Genomic DNA, 20,699 nt, shown 5'->3' on the forward strand with positions numbered 1-20,699 from the left:
AATTCGAAGAGCCAGTTCATGTTTTACGCTTTTTTGAAACTTTCACGTCATTTTTAGAAATTCAAGTAGCGGCGGTGTTGCCGGTTTTCAATGAAAACCACCGCTGCGATCACAATTGAAAGTAGTACTCATTTAATCACGTTTAGCTACATAGTTTATCATAAACTGACCATTTGCGACATGATGTTAACAACGTCGCCTAATTTCCGTCGGAATTCGCGTAGAGGCGGGGTTGCCAGTTTTCAAGGAAACCGCCGCCGCAATCACAAAAAAATGTATCACTCATTAAATCACGTCCAGCCTTATTCTGTTATTGGAATTGTCGATTTATCGAATCGATGGTTTCTTCTATCTCTTTGCAACGGCACTGGTGCCCGACAATAATGAGGTATCGATATTGTATCGAGATCAAGATCGATGGATCTAAGTCCCTTTCCAAAACTAATCATCAGACCGCTCGGGTGATTCGGTAGCCTTAAATGCGTAGGTCGATGGAGCAAAATTTTCCGCATTTTTTGGTATAAATACGAGCTCTGTAACTGCATTTTTGCGAAAGTTATGGGTGTTTGAAGGTTACGACTTTAACAAATGGCAACGCTGTTTCCCTGCGGTTTTCGCCTAAAAGCAGCCAGATGCAGGCCCAAAATGACCTATACAATCATCCCACAAAGTTTCGTACAATCCCCGAGGGGGCACTTTTTGGCCGTTTTGCATAGGTAACCCTCTTTCCTCTCTTATGTTGCAGATCTGACAAAACCCTTAGGTGATCAAGTTCCCGAAGTTGGACTTAATTTCTTACTCAGGACAATTGGAGATGAATTAATGGCTTCGGAGCCGATTGTCCGATTACCATCTCTCTCTGGGGACGGTTCTGTTATTGAAGATATGCATTGCAAGGATACATTGATCTTTGCCATTCCTGGAGTTGAAGGTGAGATGATTCGACTTTTTCATTTGTGGAAAAATTTATAGTTGAGGCATAATTTTTCGGACTATGTTTTTGCAGGGTAAATATTCTCAGGCAGAATGAAGCACCAAAGCACACAATTACAGAAACAATGCTGAAAAGAATTAGAGACGTGTTAGCTAGTTCCGTTGTCATTATCAACCTAAAACAAATAAAAAAACACCGGCTCATGAGAGGCAGCGTTGATCAAAGGGTGGGTCGAGGTAGGTTCTCTCTCAGAATCGGTTATGGTTAATGGGGATATATTTTGGGGTGAAAATAATGGACATCCTTCCAAATTTCATAAAAAATATTCATTCTCTGAGGTTTCAAACAGAGTAGGTATTTAAATTCTCCTTTCCTCTAATTTCACCGCATTATTTCGCGTCAATTTTATCTTGTGATTCCTTATGAATATAATATTTGCGTAACGGGTAGTGAGGCTACTTTCATTCGACACAAAATGAGGCTTCTCTCCAAAATCGTATCAAACCGCACGCCAATGTGGATAATTTCCGGCCACCTTCATCAACTTGGTTGCTACCAGTTTTTTGTGAGTGGGAATAGCACTGATGTAAACAGAATTACACTGTAAAAGCTAGTTGCATTGAGGTTGAGTCTAGTTTGCTCCAGAGGTGGAAAAAATGCTTGATCGCGCGCCTGCCCGGGCGTCTGAAAATGTGGAAAGGCCCTCACAAGTATGGAAGGAAGGAAAATTTTGAATGATCAAAAGACAAATATCAAAGGAAAGAAACAGAAAAAGGTCCTCATTTTTGAAATTGGCGGAAAATTTTGCTGAGAAGTGATGAGAAATACGAGGAAAGCCCGCGGGCGGGCGCGTGAAAACGTGAAAGCTTGGAAGATTCTGCACCCCTGATTTTCTCTCACCCCTCTAGAGGCAAAACATATAATTAACTGTAAATATTATTGCATTTTATCAATAATACGGAGGCACGACAAAGAATTCGATTGATTTTATTTTATTTTCAACTTCTTCGAATCCGAGTCATATTGGAGTTGTATACGCTCCATGGATGCTTTTGAGCCACCCTAATGAACTCTGTGTATTATAGTCAACACGTTGTGCCACATTTAAGTATATTTTTTGCGATATCTTCGGAGTATAGGCACCTTAAATAGTGCTTATTTTGAAAACTCCATCTGAAACAATGGAGATAATTCTCACCAGTCACCATGCTTTGTCCTCTTGGGGTTGTTATTCATAGTTTGCAATTCTTTAACCGCAATTTTTATTTTTTATCTATTCATGTATTTACAGGTGTTGCCTCAATCATGGAACCTTTAGCCAAAAATTTGAATGCCCAAGTTTTATGTCTTCAATACGATTTCGAAAGACCTGCATCAACCATCCAAGAACTTGCCCAATCTTTGGTTCCTGTTAGTAAAGCCATTTATCTACACATTTTCAATTAATGTAACCCTTACAATTAGTTTAAAAATCCACTTCAATAAGTACTTTGAAGCTAAATATACAGGGTGTTTCAGACCACCCGTACCAGGCCTTTTTCTCGGTTGGTATAGATCGTACGAAGTCGGAGACCGCGGGGTTGAATAGGGAATTGACCCCAAGGAATCCGAATGTCGTGGTCCCGAAACCCCCCCACTCCCCCTTGGGGGGTAAAGGGGGGGTCACGATGCTAAAAGTCACGGTTCCCGACCGAATTGCGGATGGATCGCATCAGAATTGAAAAGCACGGAAAATTTCACGCGGAACTGACCCCTAAAAATCCAAAATCGGACCATCCAAAGCCCAAAAGTGGCCCCCTAAGGAGGGGACGGTACCCCCCTCCATAATTTCTCTTTGGTCTCAAAATTGACGTAAACTCTCCAGAAAAAGACGGTTTCCCAGGTAATCGACCTCGAGATATCCAAATAAATGGTCCCGAAGCTCCTCTAGCCCCCCTTGGGGGGTAAACGGGGGACCCAATTTTAAAAATCGGGGCTCCTTTCCGAATCGCAAATTGATTGCATCCAAATTGAGGAGCAGAACATTTTTACATCTTAAGTGACCCACAAGAGTTTTAATTGACTCCCCTGAACGGCAGAAAGTAACCCATGAGGAGGGGGGCTCCGCCCCCGCCAAAAATTTCTCAGGATTCCTCTTTGGTCGCAAAATTGACGTCGATTCTCCAGAAAAAGACGGTTTCCCATGTAATCGACCCCAAGGAGCTCAGGGAACATGAAATTTAGAGTCCCCGGGGTCTATTACATGGGAAACTGTCTTTTTCTGGAGAATTGACGTCAATTTTGCGACCAAAGAGGAATCCTGAGAAATTCTTGGCGGGGGCGAGGCCCCCTTCCTCAGGGGGTTACTTTCTGCCGTTCAGGGGGTCTATTAGAACTCTTAGGAGTCACTTAAGATGTAAATGTGTTCTGCTCCTCAATTTGGATGCAATCAATTTGCGATTCGGAAAGGAGCCCCGATTTCTAAAATTGGGCCCCCCCCCCCCGTTTACCCCCCAAGGGGGGCTAGAGGAGCTTCGGGACCATGAAATTTGGATTTCTCGAGGTCGATTACCTGGGAATCCGTCTTTTTCTGGAGAGTTTACGTCAATTTTGAGACCAAAGAGAAATTATGGAGGGGGGTACCGTCCCCCCTTCAAGGGTCACTTTTGGTCAACATTTTGGGTCAAAAGGGGGTCACTTTTGGGCTTTGGATGGTCCGATTTTGGATTTTTAGGGGTCAATTCCACGTGAAATTTTCTGTGCTTTTCAATTCTGATGCGATCTATCCGCAATTCGGTCGGGAACCGTGACTTTTAGCATCGCGACCCCCCCCCCCCTTTACCTCTCAAGGGGGGGTGGGGTGGGGGGGGGGGGTTTCGGGACCACGACATTCGGATTCCTTGGGGTCAATTCCCTATTCAACCCCGCGGTCTCCGACTTCGTACGACCTATACCAACCGAGAAAAAGGCCTGGTACGGGTGGTCTGAAACACCGTGTATGAAGAAGTTCCTTTCTTCAATGTCTAGGTATGAAGTAGAAACTCTGAGGTTTATTCCAGTGCCAGATTTAGGGGGTCGACAAAAGCAGTGGCCCCAGAGCCCCCCCCCCCCCTTGAGGTAATTTTTTACTTTCTCATTCCCATTGTAAGCAGAGGATGTATTGTCATCCAAAACTAAAATTTAAGAAAAAAAAAATAAATTCTATGATATCTATGGGTTTCAATTTACCTACCTGGAGTAAAAAAAAAACATATTTGAATAGATGTATCTCTGGCATTGGAAAATGTGTGTGCAGCCATATCTGAAGGTCTGTTTGTTCAATTGTATAAAAAATGGGCATTAAGGTCCGTACTTAAGATCTCCCTCTGCACATCAAATGATTTTGGGATAGGTACGCCAATATTTTTTTTTTTTTTTTGGGGGGGGGGGGGGTATGTTGCATATAACCAAGAATTTGACCAAATTACCAAAATTCACATGGTAAGCTGTTTCAGGAAGACACTTAATATTGAGCCGACGCCTTTAATTCTTTGAAAATTTGCATTTCCCCACCAGTATCTTTTCTTAAAGTTTCTAAAAGGACTTTGAACCAGACTTAAAATTGGGAGGGATGTGGGCTATCAAAGAGGGACATCACATCAAAATCACACAGTTTTCATTAGACGAAAAGTTTGGGGAAAATGGCCCTTCATTCATTGAAAATTGGCATCAAGCATCACCTCTACCTAGACCATTTTTTAAGTTCCTAATAGCAATGTGGTAAGAACTGCTAAAGAGTTGCCTCCTTATGCAACATTTTTTCTTTCATTTAATCATAAAATTATCAGTTCTCTGAAAATCCCCTGTAATCACTCCGTGACCTATCTTAAGCATAAATTGAAGTCTTTAAAGTATGATTTTAATTAGGGTTTTTGAGGACCCTTATCCTCCAGTAGTAGGGTCGAAATGAGAATTTAAGGCCAATAAAATATCCAACAGCGTTGCCGGACGGTGCAGAAAAATACGAATTAAAAGTACAGTGTTGTATGGAAGGTATTGTACAATATGGCAATGCTGTAAAAAAGTATTGTATGTTGTCCCTTCATTTTCCGGCTTATGCAATAGTGTATGTACCCCCTGCGGGTTATGAAATGGTGCATGTTGCCCTAGGGTGCGTCAAAAAAATTGAAAGTCTGAAATGTTCCGCTCCCCAGGCGGCAATCGATGACGTTTGGTAAAAAACATGTTTGCCAAAATTTGGGCCAATTTCAACCATTTTAAATGGTGCCAAAGGTCAATTTTGTGATGAAATTATGATATTTTGGTTTAGACCTCGAATTCGTACAAAAAACTCGATTTTACGCTGAATTCGTGCGTTTACGAGAAAAATGCCAAAGAACTCAAGTTGTAGAGAATGAAATTTTACTCCAGAAAGACGTCTTTTTAAACGATAAAAATCAAATTGAACTGGAAAAACTCACCTCGGGATTTATTTTTTTGGTCCTCAGAATTTCCGAGGTCTTACAAAGTAGCGGTTTAAAAGACTCATTTTTCACGAAAATAAGTCAAAAGAGGGTATAAATGAACCTCCTGCCTTTCAAATTTGGCCGCCATCTTTGATTTGGAGCGCCCCCTTTGATCGGAGGGCCTTGTTGAGTTCATTTATGTAATCTACAACCAAAATTACATAGGAAATGACACCTCACATGACAGATTGAACATTTTAAAATACCGATTTGTCGAACCCCTTTTTACGGCCTCCATTTTGAATTTTAGGTACTTTAAGGGGTGTTCGGGGTCGGGCCATTTTTAACTTTTAGGAAGTTGTTCAGGGGGACTTACTGATGACGATTACATAGGGAAAGTTTGTCACGCAATTTTTCCCGGTCAAACGGCACTTGTCCCATACTATTATAGCACGATCCTGCTTCTCGGGCCGTACAATTTTTGGAGGATTGCGCAAAATTGTTGGAACTTTTTTTGAAACTGAGGAAGTTCTGATGACATTTGCATCCTCAACACTTGCCTACAGTTCATTTATACCCTCTTTTGACTTATATTCGTGAAAAATGAGTCTTTTAAACCGCTACTTTGTAAGACCTCGGAAATTCTGAGGACCAAAAAAATAAATACCGAGGTGAGTTTTTCTAGTTCAATTTGATTTTCATCATTTAAAAAGACGTCTCTCTGCAGTAAAATTTCATCCTCTTCAACTTGAGTTCTTCGGCATTTTTCTCGTAAACGCACGATTTCAGCGTAAACTCGAGTTTTTTGTACGAATTTGAGGTCTAGACCAAAATATCATAATTTCATCACAAAATTGACCTTTGGCACCATTTAAAATGGTTGAAATTGGCCCAAATTTTGGCAAACATGTTTTTTTACCAAAAGTCATCGATTGCCGCCTGGGGAGCGGAACATTTCAGACTTTCAATTTTTTTGACACACCCTAATGTTGCCCCTTCAAGATGGCGGTTATGCAACAGCGTTGCCGGACGGTGCACATAAATAAATGATTTTTTCGGTACATTGTTGTCAAATTGTGCAAAAAATTCGGAATTTGGGACTTGTGAAATTCTCAACATCGATAGACCGTCTCCTCCAGGATGGGTCTGGTATCGGGTACCGGAGAGTAGGATCTGATTCGGGAATTTCAATTTTTAGTGGCGTGGCGGTGGTGTACGCTTGGAGATGTGTATCGGAACCTTGTGTTTTGGGATAAGCAACTGGGATTGGATATTGCAGTGTTCAGTTTATTGTTCAGGTTGCTGTTGTGTCGTTTATGTTTAGTTAAAATTTTTATTTTTGTTTTTGGTTGAAAGGACCCCGCACGGTTCTTATGGAAAATGGCCCTCGGTCAAATGCGTTGAAACTTCAGTATGTTGTGCAGCATGTCATCATGAACAAAAGTTCCAATAGGCCAAACAAGATCCCATGTACGGTTTTCGAGATATTCGCCGTTTTATGTGCGTAAACGGAGGTTTCGCGCGCTCCCGCCGGAGCCATACCATTGTGCGGCGCCGCTCGTGCGCTTCCTTCCCAGTCACTCTCCGCTGCCCCGCCGCCCATACCTTGGCTCCTCTATCGCTCCAACTACGACGCTCACGAGGCTGCGCCCATCATTACCGGACCGCGCCCGCACGCCGTCTTTTTACGCGGCCTCTTCTTCGGCCATGTCGCCTCTTTTTCTCATCGATCCTTTCTCTAAGTTTTCAAAAACGCTTAAAAAGTCCATTTTTACGCGGCTTTTTTGTGAGTACGAGTTTACGATCGGCGATCAGAACCCTCGACCTTCGAAAGTTACTTAGGGATTTTCTTGCAATGGTCTTCCAGCCGCATCTTTAATGTCTTTTTTATGGAACCTGGAGAAAACTTGTACTCACAAAAAGCCGCGTACGCGCATGAATGTTACGGTCGACCTGCAACTCTTTTTCATCATCTCTATGGAGTTTGTCTTGGATGTACGATCTGATTAGAGGATACGATCAGCAGATAATAAGATGGCTGATAAGGTGGTGCTGCAAGATGGAGCGACTTAAGATGTGACCATTTACGCCTAAATGGACATCTCTCTTCCTTGAGTTCAGTTATTAATGATCCCTCTCTCCTCCTCCATTGGTGCGGTTCAGTTAAGTCAAGACTAAAGCAAACTTAATTCCTACTTGGGCATCGTCAGCCGACTAATTACCCTTAACCTCCGCCACGTCATTATTGAAAGAAAGAAAGAAAAAAAAAAGAAAAAACATCAACATCATCTTCCGACAGAAGTTACTTTCACTGCTTCCACATGAGAAAAATGAAGAAAAAAACGAAAGAAAGGAAGAGGGAAGAAAATAAAAAAAAAGTTCGTTTTATTTAACGTCTCTTAGGCATTCCAACTCTCTTACGTACTTTCGCATGGATTATCATTTGTTTTTCCTCTCTTTTTGTATTATTTGTGATATTAGCATTATCATGTTTAGTAAAAATGGACTTCTTAAACGTTTTTGAGGACTTAGAGAAAGGATCGATGAGAAAAAGAGGCGACATGGCCGAAGAAAGAGGCCGCGTAAGACGGCGTGCGGGCGCGGTCCGGTAATGATGGGCGCAGCCTCTTAAGCGTCGTAGTTGGAGCGATAGAGGAGCCAAGGTATGAGCGGCGGGGCAGCGGAGAGTGACTGGGAGGGAAGCGCACGAGCGGCGCCGCACAATGGTATGGCTCCGGCGGGAGCGCGCGAAACCTCCGTTTACGCACATAAAACGGCGAATATCTCGAAAACCGTACATGGGATCTTGTTTGGCCTATTGGAACTTTTGTTCATGATGACATGCTGCACAACATACTGAAGTTTCAACGCATTTGACCGAGGGCCATTTTCCATAAGAACCGTGCGGGGTCCTTTACTGTTACAGTTTAAAAAACGTTCGCGTTAAGAAAACGTTCGCGTTTAGAAAACGTCCGCGTTCAGAAAACGTCCGCGTCAACCGCTATTTCCCTTTACATCGAGGAGGAACCCATGTTAAGGTGCCATTTTTGACGAAACATGTTGCTAATATAAATAATGGTGAATTTAACGATTGTTTCCTTTACGCAATGTTGGGAAAGTTCCTCCCGAGGGATGCGCAGCATAAACAATGTCTGGAAAAATATTTAGATCTTTAATATAATATTTCAATCGGTACGATTTCTCGGACGTTCGATTCCCCACGAGCATAGATGACATTGTCAAATTCGAGAGAAGGAACAACGTATCGGTTTCGGTATTTGGGCTCTGTTACAGTTCGGTGTCCAACAAGAAAAAGTATACAGTTTACTCAATTAAAGTTGCCAACCTGGAAAGAGAGGACCACACCGACCTACTGTGTCTCTCATTCCCCGTGCCTTTAAGTTACCATTATTGCTGGATCAGTAATTTTGAACAATTTGTTGGAAAACAGTTGACAAACCATCATGGACAAATCTACATCTGCAAGAAATGCTTTACGCACAAGTACTCGATGGAGCAATTGAGTCAACATAAAGTTCTTTGCTCTTTAGTAAGCAAAGACGCATTCCTAGCTTCATTTCCAGACGAGCGATACCTCAAGTTCGAAAATCACCATAAGGAAATAAAACATATTTACGTAATTTACGCAGACTTTGAAGCCTACCTAGGACAAATTCATGGTGACTCGACGCATCCAGCGTCTGCGTATAGGCAGCACATCTCAAATTCTTACGCTTACCTCCTCGTCACGGACGATCCCGATTTTCAAATGACCGAGCCGAAACTTTACCGTGGCGAGGAGGCACAAATCAAATTCCTTAAAGATATAATCACTCTGGTGGAAAGAATAAGTAAAAGCTACAACGATAAAGAGAGCAAAATATTAATGACGGAAGAAGATCGGGCTACCTTTGAAGCCGCAAACGAGTGTGGTCGCAAGGTAGATTTCTCACAGCCCGGAATTGTGAAAGTGCGGGATCACGACCACCAAAAAAGAACGGCAAAGTCAAATTATCGAAAGGCTCTATGTTCCAATTGCAATCTAATTTTCCGACATGAGAAATGTGTAAGAGTCGTCCTCCACAATGGAAGCAGGTACGATTTCCAAGAGGTAGTGCTGGCTCTGAACAAGTTTCCTAATCGCGTCGAAATAATACCACACACGGAAAGAAATTACATCAGCATGACGGTCCATCTAGGTAACAGGTTTTCGATCAAGTTCAACGCATCGTTCCGCTTCCTCCCCGTATCGTTGGATAAACTGGTTCAGACGATCCCACGCGAATCTTTCGTTCGCACGAAGAAGCTTACTCGCACAGATAATGAGTTCGACATGGTTTGTCGGAAAACTCCGTTCCCGTACGATTACGTTGACAATCCGGCCAAGCTGGACAAAGCGCGTCCACCACCGCGAGTGGCTTTTTTCAACACCCTGACTCAAACGCAAATCTCCGAAGAGGAATACGAACGGTCTCTCCAAGGTTGGCAAACTTTCAATTTCCGTAATCTCGGCGAGTATTCAGATTTCTACTTGCGACTGGACGTGTGCCTCCTCAGCGATGTGTTCGAGGAGTTCCGACTCTTTGGAATGAAAAACTATGGTTTGGACTGTGCCAACTACTTTACGCTACCAGGTTTCGCTTTCGATGCCTTCTTAAAAGTAACTAAAGCGAAAATCTAACTCTTCAATGATATGGATATGGTATTTATGATTATGAGCTCGATCCGAGGCGGGATAACACAGGTGGTGAAACGGCACGCTCTCGCAAACAATCCTTTGATACCGGATCAGTTTGATCCTAAAATACCAGTGAACCATATACAATACTTAGATGTGACGGCACTGTATGCCCATACATGAGCAAGCATCTACCTTACGATAACTACACTTGGGTCCCGGAAGGAGAAGAGTTGGTAACTCTGGCGAAAACTATTATCAACCATCCCGACGACGCTCCTTTCGGGTTCATACTCGATGTAGATATTGAATATCCAAAACACCTCCACGACCTGCACAAGGACCTTACTTCCATTCTTGTGCAGGAACGAAATACCACCATCAGGAGCGGGGAAATCATGTAAACTATTAACAACCCTTAACACAAAACTAATTATGTTATCCACTATGTAATGTTGAAAGAAGCGCTCGGTCAAGGATTAAAACTCCTGCGCGTCAACCGGGCCATCAAATTCCGCCAGGCTCCATTCTTGGCACCCTTCATCGAGCTGAACGCCCGGTTGAGACAGGAGGCTAAGAATCCGTTCCACCAAACGCTCCTGAAAATATGCAGTAACGCTTGCTATGGAAAATTCATCAAAAACCCGTTGCAGCGAAAGAATATTAAATTGGGTACAAACAGCAGACAGATATTGAAAGCCATCTCACGGATCAATTTAATCGATCGCACAATTTTCGACTATAGTGTTATTTTAGCTCATTATTGAGGAGGAAAAAGATAGAGAAATGATCACGGGTCGAGGTGTGGGTTTGGACTAATCCGCATATCTTTTATTAAGTCTCGCAGTTGGTTACATTGCAATGCTCAGCATCAGCACATTCTTCAGACAGACTGCATATAACTAAGGTTGTCAGGTTTACACGTAACAAATTAATTCAACACCCCCTCTTAAACCTGAATGACCTTTCATACAAAAAAAATTAATACAATTGGTTACATTTCCTTACAAACTAATTTCTGGAAATATTGTCAATGCAGAATTTTTCTTACACACTAATTTCTGAAAATGTTGTCGATGCAGAACTTATGCTTGTTTTGTCCTAGGGACTTGGTTAGCATGTCGGCTATCATTTTTTCAGTGCTGATGTACTTTAAAACAAATTTATTTTCGGATATCCAACTCCTTATGCAGTGGTATCTTATATCAATATGCTTACTCCTTTTATGAAACACAGGGTTGTGAGCTAACTTGATTGCTCCCTGATTCTCGCTGTACAAGATTGTGATCTCAGGTGATAGAGCAAGAACCTCTTTACACAGATTTCTCAAGAACACTGCTTCTGTGGAGGCTTCTGAGACAGCCATATACTCTGCCTCAGTTGTCGACAGCGCAACACTGCCTTGCTTACGGCTCTCCCAGCTGATGACTCCACTTCCTATCTTAAACACGTAGCCTGTGTAGGACTTACGATCTCGCCGATCGCCGGCCCAGTCCGCGTCAGCATATCCAGTGACTCTGAAATTTCCCTGTTTGCTGAATATTAACGCCTTATGAGGAGTCTGCTTCAAATACCGGAAAACTCGTTTCACGTTTTTCCAATCAAATTCAGTCGGCTCTCTGTTGAATTGACTGAGATACGATACCGCGTATGTTATGTCCGGTCTAGTACTCACTGATAAGTACATTAGGCTCCCTATCGCTTGTTGATAAGGGATGTTATGCATTACTTTTAACTGATTTTCACCTTCCACTCTCTCTCTATTATCTTCCACTTTCATTTCAAGTGGTGTGCAGACCCCTTTACAGTCTGTCATACCGAATTTTTCGAGTACTTCATGTAAATATCTTTCTTGATCTAGTCTAATCTCTTTTGTTTCCTTATCGCGTTGGAACCTGATTCCCAAGCAATAATTGATCCCTCCTAAATCGGTCATTCCATATTTTTTCATCAATTTCCCTTGTATCTCGTTTTATATTTTAATATTATTCCAGAAAAATAAAATATCATCAACAAATAAACCTATAAAGGTTTTAGAGTGTTAAATACACACATGGATCAAGCTGGGATCTCGTGAAACCTAAAGAAAGCAAATAGTCATTAATATTTTCGGTCCATGCTCTGGATGCCTGTTTCAATCCGTAGATTGCCTTTTTTAACAAATAAACTTTATCCTTTTGATCCTTCTTTACATAACCTTCCGGTTGCTCGACGTGCATCAAATCATGCAGCTTTCCGTAATGAAAAGCTGTTTTTACATCGAGATGGCTAATTTCAAGATCAAATTCAACTGCCAGTGCTATCAAAAAACGAATAGTGGATTGACGTACAACAGGGGAGAATGTTTCAAAATAGTCAATTCCTTCTACTTGTGTGTAACCTCTGGCTACTAATCTCGCTTTATATCTTTCTGTTTCACCATTTGATCTCTTTTTTACTTTAAAACCCCATTTTGTTTTTACAATCTGCTTATTTTGGAGTCTTTCGACCAGAACCCAAGTTTGATTCTCTTCGAAAGATTTCATTTCATCATCCATGGCTTTAAGCCATTCACTTTTTAAGTCTGACTGTAGTGCTTCAGAAAAAGTTGACGGACAGTGGTCAATTTCCGCTAATGATGCTTCTTGATCAGGATATCTTTTAACATTGTGTCTCTCACGATCAGGGTATCGTCTCTCTCCATTCTCGTCTTGAATCACTGTGCTATTCAGGTATGAGTCGTCGTCCGACGATGGAATCCACTCGCTGTCACTCGCTTCCAAAATCAGCGTATCGTCAGCATTTTCGCTTGACGACGGACTGTGTACATCAACATTTACTGACCCATTCTCGGACTCTCCTCTTTTCTCATTTTCTGACTCACTACCGTCCACATTTTCCTCCGTGATAGCCCCCTCTAGCAAATTGCTCTCTGTCTTCTTTTCACTTTTCTCGTCCAACAGATCAAAGTACGCCTCGTCATCACACTTATACTTAAACCCGTTGAAACATTCTTCATTGAAGATGAACTCTCTGGATATCATTATCTGCTTTTCAATGGGATCCCACAGGCGATAACCTGTGTTACAATACCCAACAAAAACAACTTTTTTACTTCTGGGATCTAATTTTTTAACATACGACAAAGTTTTTACGAAAGCATCACACCCAAACTCTTCAAATTTTTTAAATTTGGCTCACGGCCATTCCACAACTCATATGGAGTTTTATCCATTCCTCTTTTTGGACTTCTATTCATTACATAAGTGGCAACTCTGATGGCTTCCCCCAAAGTTTCTTGCCTGCATTAGCATTCAAAATCATAGCGCGAGCTTTATCAAGAAGAGTTCGATTTAATCTCTCACTTTTTCCATTTAATTGTGGCGTGTAGGGAGGGGAAAGATAAAAAATTATGCCCTTTTTACGACACCAATCTTTCATTTTATTTTAAGTATTCTCTTTTGAGTTGTCCATACGCACTTGAACAACTTTGCAACCGTGTTTGTTCTCTACTTCTGTCACATAATTCACAAAAGATCCATATACCTCGGACTTATATTCTAGCAAGTAAACATGAGTGAATGAACTGAAATCATCCCTGAAAGTTACAACATATTTATTACCATCGAAAGTTGCGGGAGTTACAGGACCCAAAACATCAGCATGAATCGTGTGCAATACTCTCTCGGCGAGACGTCTTTCACCGCCAAATGGCTGCCTAATCTGTTTAGCTAGAACACAAGTGTCACAAAAGGTTTTTCCCTCATCGATTTCTTTTTAAGTACTTTTTATGCCAGCACTCATTTTTAACAATTTTTTCATGTTTTGTGAACTTAAGTGTCCCAGACGCCTATGCCATAGCATACAATTCGATTTTTTATCATGTTCACTGGCGAGGAAAATTTGATTAGGTCTTATAACTGGTCTTAACTTAACCATAAACAAAGAAGTGTCATTTTCAACAGCATAAAACACTTGCTTCCCATTGAAGCTAACAGTTGCTTTACCTCCTTCAAAAGTTATTTTTCCACCATTTTTAGTAATAGATTGAACAGAGAGTAGGTTTTTAGACAAATTTGGAACGTAAAGAACATCAGTCAGGATGAAATTTTCAATCTCGAAGTTACCGATGCCTTCAGCTGATAAGACATTTCCTTCCTTTGCTGTTGAAATTACAGTTTCTTTTTATTCGAAAGTAGCGAATAAAGTTTTCTCTAAACACATGTGTGAGCTCGCCCCTGAGTCAAGGATCCACCCTTGTACATTTTTTATCTCACCTGAGTTTTCGGCACCCATTAATGCCTCGCCATCATTATCCTCAAAAGTAAGAAAAGACACTTTACCATTAGCATTTTTGCTGCTCTGTTTCGAATTCGTTTTCGCACCCTCTCTGTCACGAAAGAAACAGTCTCGATTCAGAATGTTTTTCCTTTTTACAAATAGAACATACCTTTTTATTTTCACTTTTATTTTCGCAAAATTTGGCAATATGGCCATGCTTGCCACAAACAAAGCAACCCTTGGTTTTAGTTCTACAGAACCACTGAAAAAAACGTTTCCTAAATTCAAGGCGACGCCGTGTTGACCTAAGAAAATTGGATACTTGAAAAAAGTGGACAAGAAACGAAGTCTTGAATGAAGAAAACGGTATTGCCTTGGTCGACGAAAACGCGATTTCTTGAACCAAAACTCCTGTTACATTGAAGCACGAAAACGTTTCCTTCAAATTAGGAAACACCGCCGCGCGAAGAGTTTCCTAAAAGTAAGTAAGTGTTGTGTTGTTTTCAGGAAACGTTCCTAAAAAAAAAGGAAACAGTGCCTGCAAGCATTTCCTTAAAATTAGGAAACGGCCGGTTCCGCCGCGTCGCTGCCTTGAGAAGCGGCTCCCCGCGTAGTTTCCACACCCGTTGAAGCGCATACCCCTATCGTTTGTACTGCCGGGGATGATTTCCTTCACGTAGTTAACGCGCTTCGCGCTCCCTCTGGTATCCTGATGAAGAACTCCGTTTCGCCCTGGCTGAGATTTGATCCTGTAGCCTTCGACATTGTCCCGGGAAGAGTGAAAATCCGACACCGTAGTCCACTCGGCCATCCTACCTTCGCGAGTGATGAGGAGTTATTTTGCTATGTTAAACCTATTCGCATCTATCTCTTTGGCTACACAGATGCCCAACTGCTACCGTTCAACAGCACTTGGGTTTATCTATAGCAAATACTACCTCAATTATCATTTAAATATATTAAATATCCACATATTTCCCTTTTCTCTCTGTTTATCAGCCGGTTCTCAGATATTATTTAAAGACCGTGGGCCATCGCCGCCATGACTTAACCAACGTATTCCCCTTTCTTTTTCATTCGGAGATAGTATGACCATGGAGTAAATTATTTTTTTATTTAATTCTGGTTAAAGGACAGATTTTCATACGTGCCTCTCAAAGGTAAATTATCACTCATTCGATTATCCAATCTGCCGCCCATATCATTAAGGTTAATGCGTAAATCAAGAAAGCTCATGTGAGAACCGCTTCTCATACTAAAAGTAAATATGATATAAAATTCCAATAAAGTATAGACAAAATAATCTAAGATTATTTAATGCTGGCTATAAAATTGGCACATAAAAGATAAATGATCTTTATGGAGTTTTCAAAATGTACCCGGAATAGCGGTAAAGATGCGGTGATAAAGACATATATAGGTGATACTTTAATGAGTACATATCGGGCCGAGTCAAGCTTTCTGGGATTTGAAGACACTTAAAAATGTTCGAAGCTACGACCAGATTCAAAGAGTGTACTTGCAGTAAAATGTTGAAAAGCTTCGCATTATTTATTTATACCTACATTAACGGACGCACGCTTTTGTATAGAAAATTTAAAGAAATTTTCGTCGAATCAGAAAATTCACCAAAAAATATTAAAGGAACTTTGGCTCTGATCCGTGCATCTCTAGAAAGCATTCTGACATTTTTGACTGAAAACAATATTTTTTATAAGGCACAAAAATTCCGTTTTATCAAAACCTCCACCTCTCCGACGCGTAAATTCTTTACGAACAAGAGATTAATTGATTAAATTTAAATATACTGAATTTGTTTGGAGTGGAGTGGATCTTACGAATAACGCCATCCAAGCGGTTCGGTCGGATTTCTGTAAAGGACCGTTCAAATAACATGTAACGCTCTAAGGGAGAGAAAGGGTCAAGGAGAGAGTTACGCCGTTTTGTTTTTACGTGTGAAAGAATAGGGACCTACGTCGCAAAAGTGTTATGAGGGAAGAAGTGAGTGGGGGTCCAAAAATTGGAAATTTAGCGTTACGTTTTTTATGAGCATGATGTCATTCATGGGCGTAAGGGTGCATCGAAATTTTCACGTAGGTATGCAGCAGAGAGCATGCGGTGGTATACGGACGGAAGGGCTCATCATCTCAAAGTGTAGATGCGCCCTTCCGCCAAAGGAGCGACGGTATATTTGATAGGCCTCTCTTGAGCAACTCGCCGAATACATATGGTGGTGTACGGCACGTTGCATCCACCTCCTCAATAGGCGTTTGGTAATTTTTTTGTTTCCTAATTTTAAGGAAATGGGTTTCTTCGATCAACATCAAATAGATCCTTAAATTGAGGAAACAGGAAATGCTATGCCCGTTTTCTAATTTTAAGGAAACTGATCTCTTCAAACGACACTCCATGGATTCTTTAATCCAGGAAACGGCTTTGCTTCTCTCCGTTTCCTAATTCTAAGGAAACAGGGCTCTTCGATCAACACCACATGGATCCTTAAATTTAGGACACAGAAGCGATTCCCTCGTTTCCTAATTTTAAGGAAACAGTTTTCCCGTTTCAAGTATCCGTTAGTCTGTTTCAAGAAAACGTATACGTGGCTCAAGAAAGCATGGTTTTCTTAACTCAACAGAATTTTGTTACCTTGGATCGAGATAACTGTTGGCTTTTTCCAAGCTAACAACGTGTTGGAAATAGGAAACTTTTTAAGGATACATGTTTCCTTAAATTTAGGACAAGTTTTTTTTCAGTGCTGGTTTCGTGCCCCGGACGTTTACACTTGGTACAAAACTTATTACTTTTGCTGTAAAAGGCTACAGCCTCTTCTTTGCTTTTCTTATCAGAATTTTCTTCCTCCATTAATTGTGCTTTCAGATTGATTAAAGTCTTTGTCTCTTTACCCTGCATTCGCCAGGATGTGCGAAAATAATTCAATCTTTCAGGCAGAGACTGCAAAATTTTGCTCATCAGTAGTTCCTCAGACACGGTTGTATTAGTGGAATCAATGGCCTTTATTTGAAAATACACATACTCGAGCTTACTGATATACTCAATAATGGACATACCTTTTTGCAGTGACAAACCCAAAAATTTCTGTAGCAGACGACCTTTCTCCTCATCACCTGTTTTTTTGAAGATTCTTGCCAGCGCATTCCACATTTCACTAGCTTCAGTGCAGTTCATGACATGAGTTTTATGTTGATCCGTGAGGGCTCTTGAAATCATTGATCTGCATATTGCATCTTTCTTCTTCCAGTCATCCATCTTGGTTTCCAATGTCGGGCACTTTTCCGTTCCTTCTACGATATCCAAGGATTCTCGAGCTTCAAATGCCAATCTCATATCAAACCCTTCAGGTAGAATAGTTAGATGTGCCTTGTAGCTTCGGTAGTTTCCGCAAATCACTAGTATCCGCCATCGTATCCATTTTTATTTTACTCGTTTTATTTTATCCAAAAATAATACAAAACAAACTGTCCGCTGTAAATTACCGTCACCGTTTTTATTTTATTTGATTTTATTCGTTTTAATTTTTATTTGAAATAAACATAAACAAATTGTCCGCTGATAATCACCGTCCCGTTTTTATTTTATTTTATTTTATTCGTTTTATTTTATTTTATGTTGTGCAGAGTAATCAATCTTCGGTTTTCTTTAGTTTTATTTCATTTCATTGAACTCGGTTTTATTTTCTTATCATGCTTTGTATTTCTCTCAATTGAGATTCCACGTCACGATTTCTCGCTTTCAAATTTTTACACCTCGATATCACGAAAAATATTACCAGTATTCCTACCAACAGTAGATGTAGGACATACAAAATCACGTCGTTAATGTCGATGTCGTTCGTTATTTGCACTGTATTTTCATAATTGCTGTCGAAGAAACCCATTTTTATTCTTTTCACCACAGTTCACAAAATCGCGATGAGACGTTGCACAGAGGCGGTCGGTTGAATAGTGCATCACGTGAAGCAAACACGGGCAGAGCGAGGGCAAATTCTTGGTCTTATTTTATTTTGAAATTTCACAAGAGTCTTTCATTTCCTGTTTTAGAAGTTTCCGAAAACTCACGAAAAACACTTACATCACATCGGCAAAACCGGCGAGAGCTCTGGGCTCCATAACCTATAGTGTTATTTTAGCTCATTGAGGAGGAAAAAGAGAGAAATGATCACGGGTCGAGGTGTAGGTTTGGACTAATCCGCATATATTTAATTAAGTCTCGCAGTTGGTTACATTGCAATGCTCAGCATCAGCACATTCTTCAGACAGACTACATATAACTGAGGTTGTCAGGTTTACACATAACAAATTAATTCAACATCGACGAAGAGTTGGTAGCGATCCACTTACGAAGAACAGAGGTCGTCATAGACAGACCAATGATAGTTGCTTTTTCAATCTTAGATCTGAGTGAAGTACACATGTATCAATTTCACTATAGTCACATGCTTAAAAAGAACAATCCCGACCAAGTTCAACTTCTCTATATGGATACGGACTCGTTCATTTACGAGTTGACTACACCGAACGTCTACGATGATAGGATGTCAGACCTACACATGTACGACACCTACGACTTCCCAGAAGGACATCAATGTCGCAGCATGCAGAACCGAAAAATGATGGGAACGTTCAAAGACGAAACGGCGGGTCGACCTATTGCCGAGTTCGTCGCGCTGCGAGCGAAATTGTACGCCTACCGATTTGCCGACGGTCAAACTGAAAAACGAGCAAAAGGTGTATCATCGGGAGTGTTAAGATCGCTAAACTTCGACAACTTTCTGAGTGTATTGCAGGATCCTGAATCGAGGATGAGCGATTCGATGCGGAGGATCGGGGTGCGCAAACATCAACTCTACTCGTTCAAAACGAGGAAAACAACTCTGTCCGGACTCGACGATAAACGTTGCATTCTAGAGGACGGCGTGGACGCTGTTCCTTGGGGTCATCGCGACATCAACGATCGTTGCATGGTGGTTGAAAGTTGCGGAGCCGAGACCGAGTTGAGAAAAATCTTTGCAGTTAAACGACCTCGTTCAAATAGTATAAATAATTCTAGAGAACCGTCGGTTAAGAAGCCTCGAATTTGAAAATAGTAAAAGTGAAACTGACGGAACGAGAAGACGATGGCTTGTCTCGATGTACAAGGTTTTTGGAACCAAGGCAAATTCATCGTGGAAGAGTTTGGTCTTCTGGATATGGAATGTACTGAAACTGAAGTCTATTTATTCAAATCTCCGTTCCAGAGCAGCAAGTTGATCGCCAAAGACGATGTGACAAACAACTGGTTAACACGCAATCATCATCACTTGGAATGGGAAAGCGGGTTTCTCGAGTACGATGAATTCACTTCAAAAATGAATCGCATCGGGAACCGCTACGATGGACTGTATGCTAAAGGTGAACAAAAATGAGATTTAATCAATCGTTTCGTGCCGAAAAAATGTATCGTTATAAATTTGGACACTAAAGATTGCCCGTCCTTGCGACTATTGGCTCGTTGGTCGACAGCATATACGTGTCCTTTAGTACATCCATTCTGCGCTATTGCGAACGCATTGCGACTGTGTATGTGGTTGTCGGATTTCTCTTATCGGGAATATTTCAAGACCGAAATCATGCAGGAGCAGCAGATGATTATAGTGGCAGACGAAAAAAGGAATCACCCCGATAATAAGATACGAGTGATAGATGAAAAGTCAAATAGTCGAACCGAAATATAGCAGACGAAAAGTGGAATCATCCGTGCTTAATATAGCAGACAAATCGTCGAATCATCCCGACTTAATATAGCACAAGAAAAGTGGAATCATCCGCAGACGAATTGTCGAACCGAAATATAGCAGACGAAAAGTATCCGTGCTTAATGTAGCAGACAAATTGTTTCACTCGAAATATAGCACTTGAAAAGTGTAATCATCTGAACCTTGATAGAATTGACGACAGCCACCATCATGTACGTCTTCAACAATTCAATCTTGATCGTCAACGCTAAAGAAGCAGGGCTGTCGATCCGATTACCCATTTTTGAGACCACGATTAACCACCGGATTGTTTTTTCCTCACCGATTACCCACCGGTTCCAATTTTACTCAAACTTTACCCACAGACTCCACCTTTACCCACTTTTACCCAGCAGCTTCAACTGTACCCACGTTTACCCACCAACAACACCGAACTTTACCCACGATTACCCACCAGCTTCAACTTTACCCATCGTTCACCCACCGTTTACCCACCGTTTACCCACCGTTCACCCACAGTTTACTGCCAAATTTGAATTTTTTTACGGTTATTTCGTTGGATTTTGGTGAAAAAAAAAATACCCACAGATTACCCACCATTGCCTGGATTACCCACAGATTACCCACCGTTGCCTGGATTACCCACGAATT

The 20,699-nt window shown here is 41.2% G+C and overlaps 1 protein-coding gene across 1 annotated transcript in view; it reads left to right on the forward strand.

The window, feature by feature from the left end:
- The window catches only part of FASN3 (Fatty acid synthase 3), a 253,540-nt gene that overhangs the window by 217,721 nt on the left and 15,120 nt on the right, over nt 1-20,699 (forward strand). Inside the window, exons 33-34 of the mRNA XM_072296313.1 lie at nt 746-931; nt 2,226-2,344. Of these exons, the coding sequence (XP_072152414.1) occupies nt 746-931; nt 2,226-2,344 (305 nt within the window). The remainder of the gene's footprint in view (nt 1-745; nt 932-2,225; nt 2,345-20,699) is intronic.

This window comes from Bemisia tabaci, chromosome 2 (genome assembly GCF_918797505.1).
Source record: "Bemisia tabaci chromosome 2, PGI_BMITA_v3".
In the NCBI taxonomy this organism is placed as follows: Eukaryota; Metazoa; Arthropoda; class Insecta; order Hemiptera; family Aleyrodidae; genus Bemisia; species Bemisia tabaci.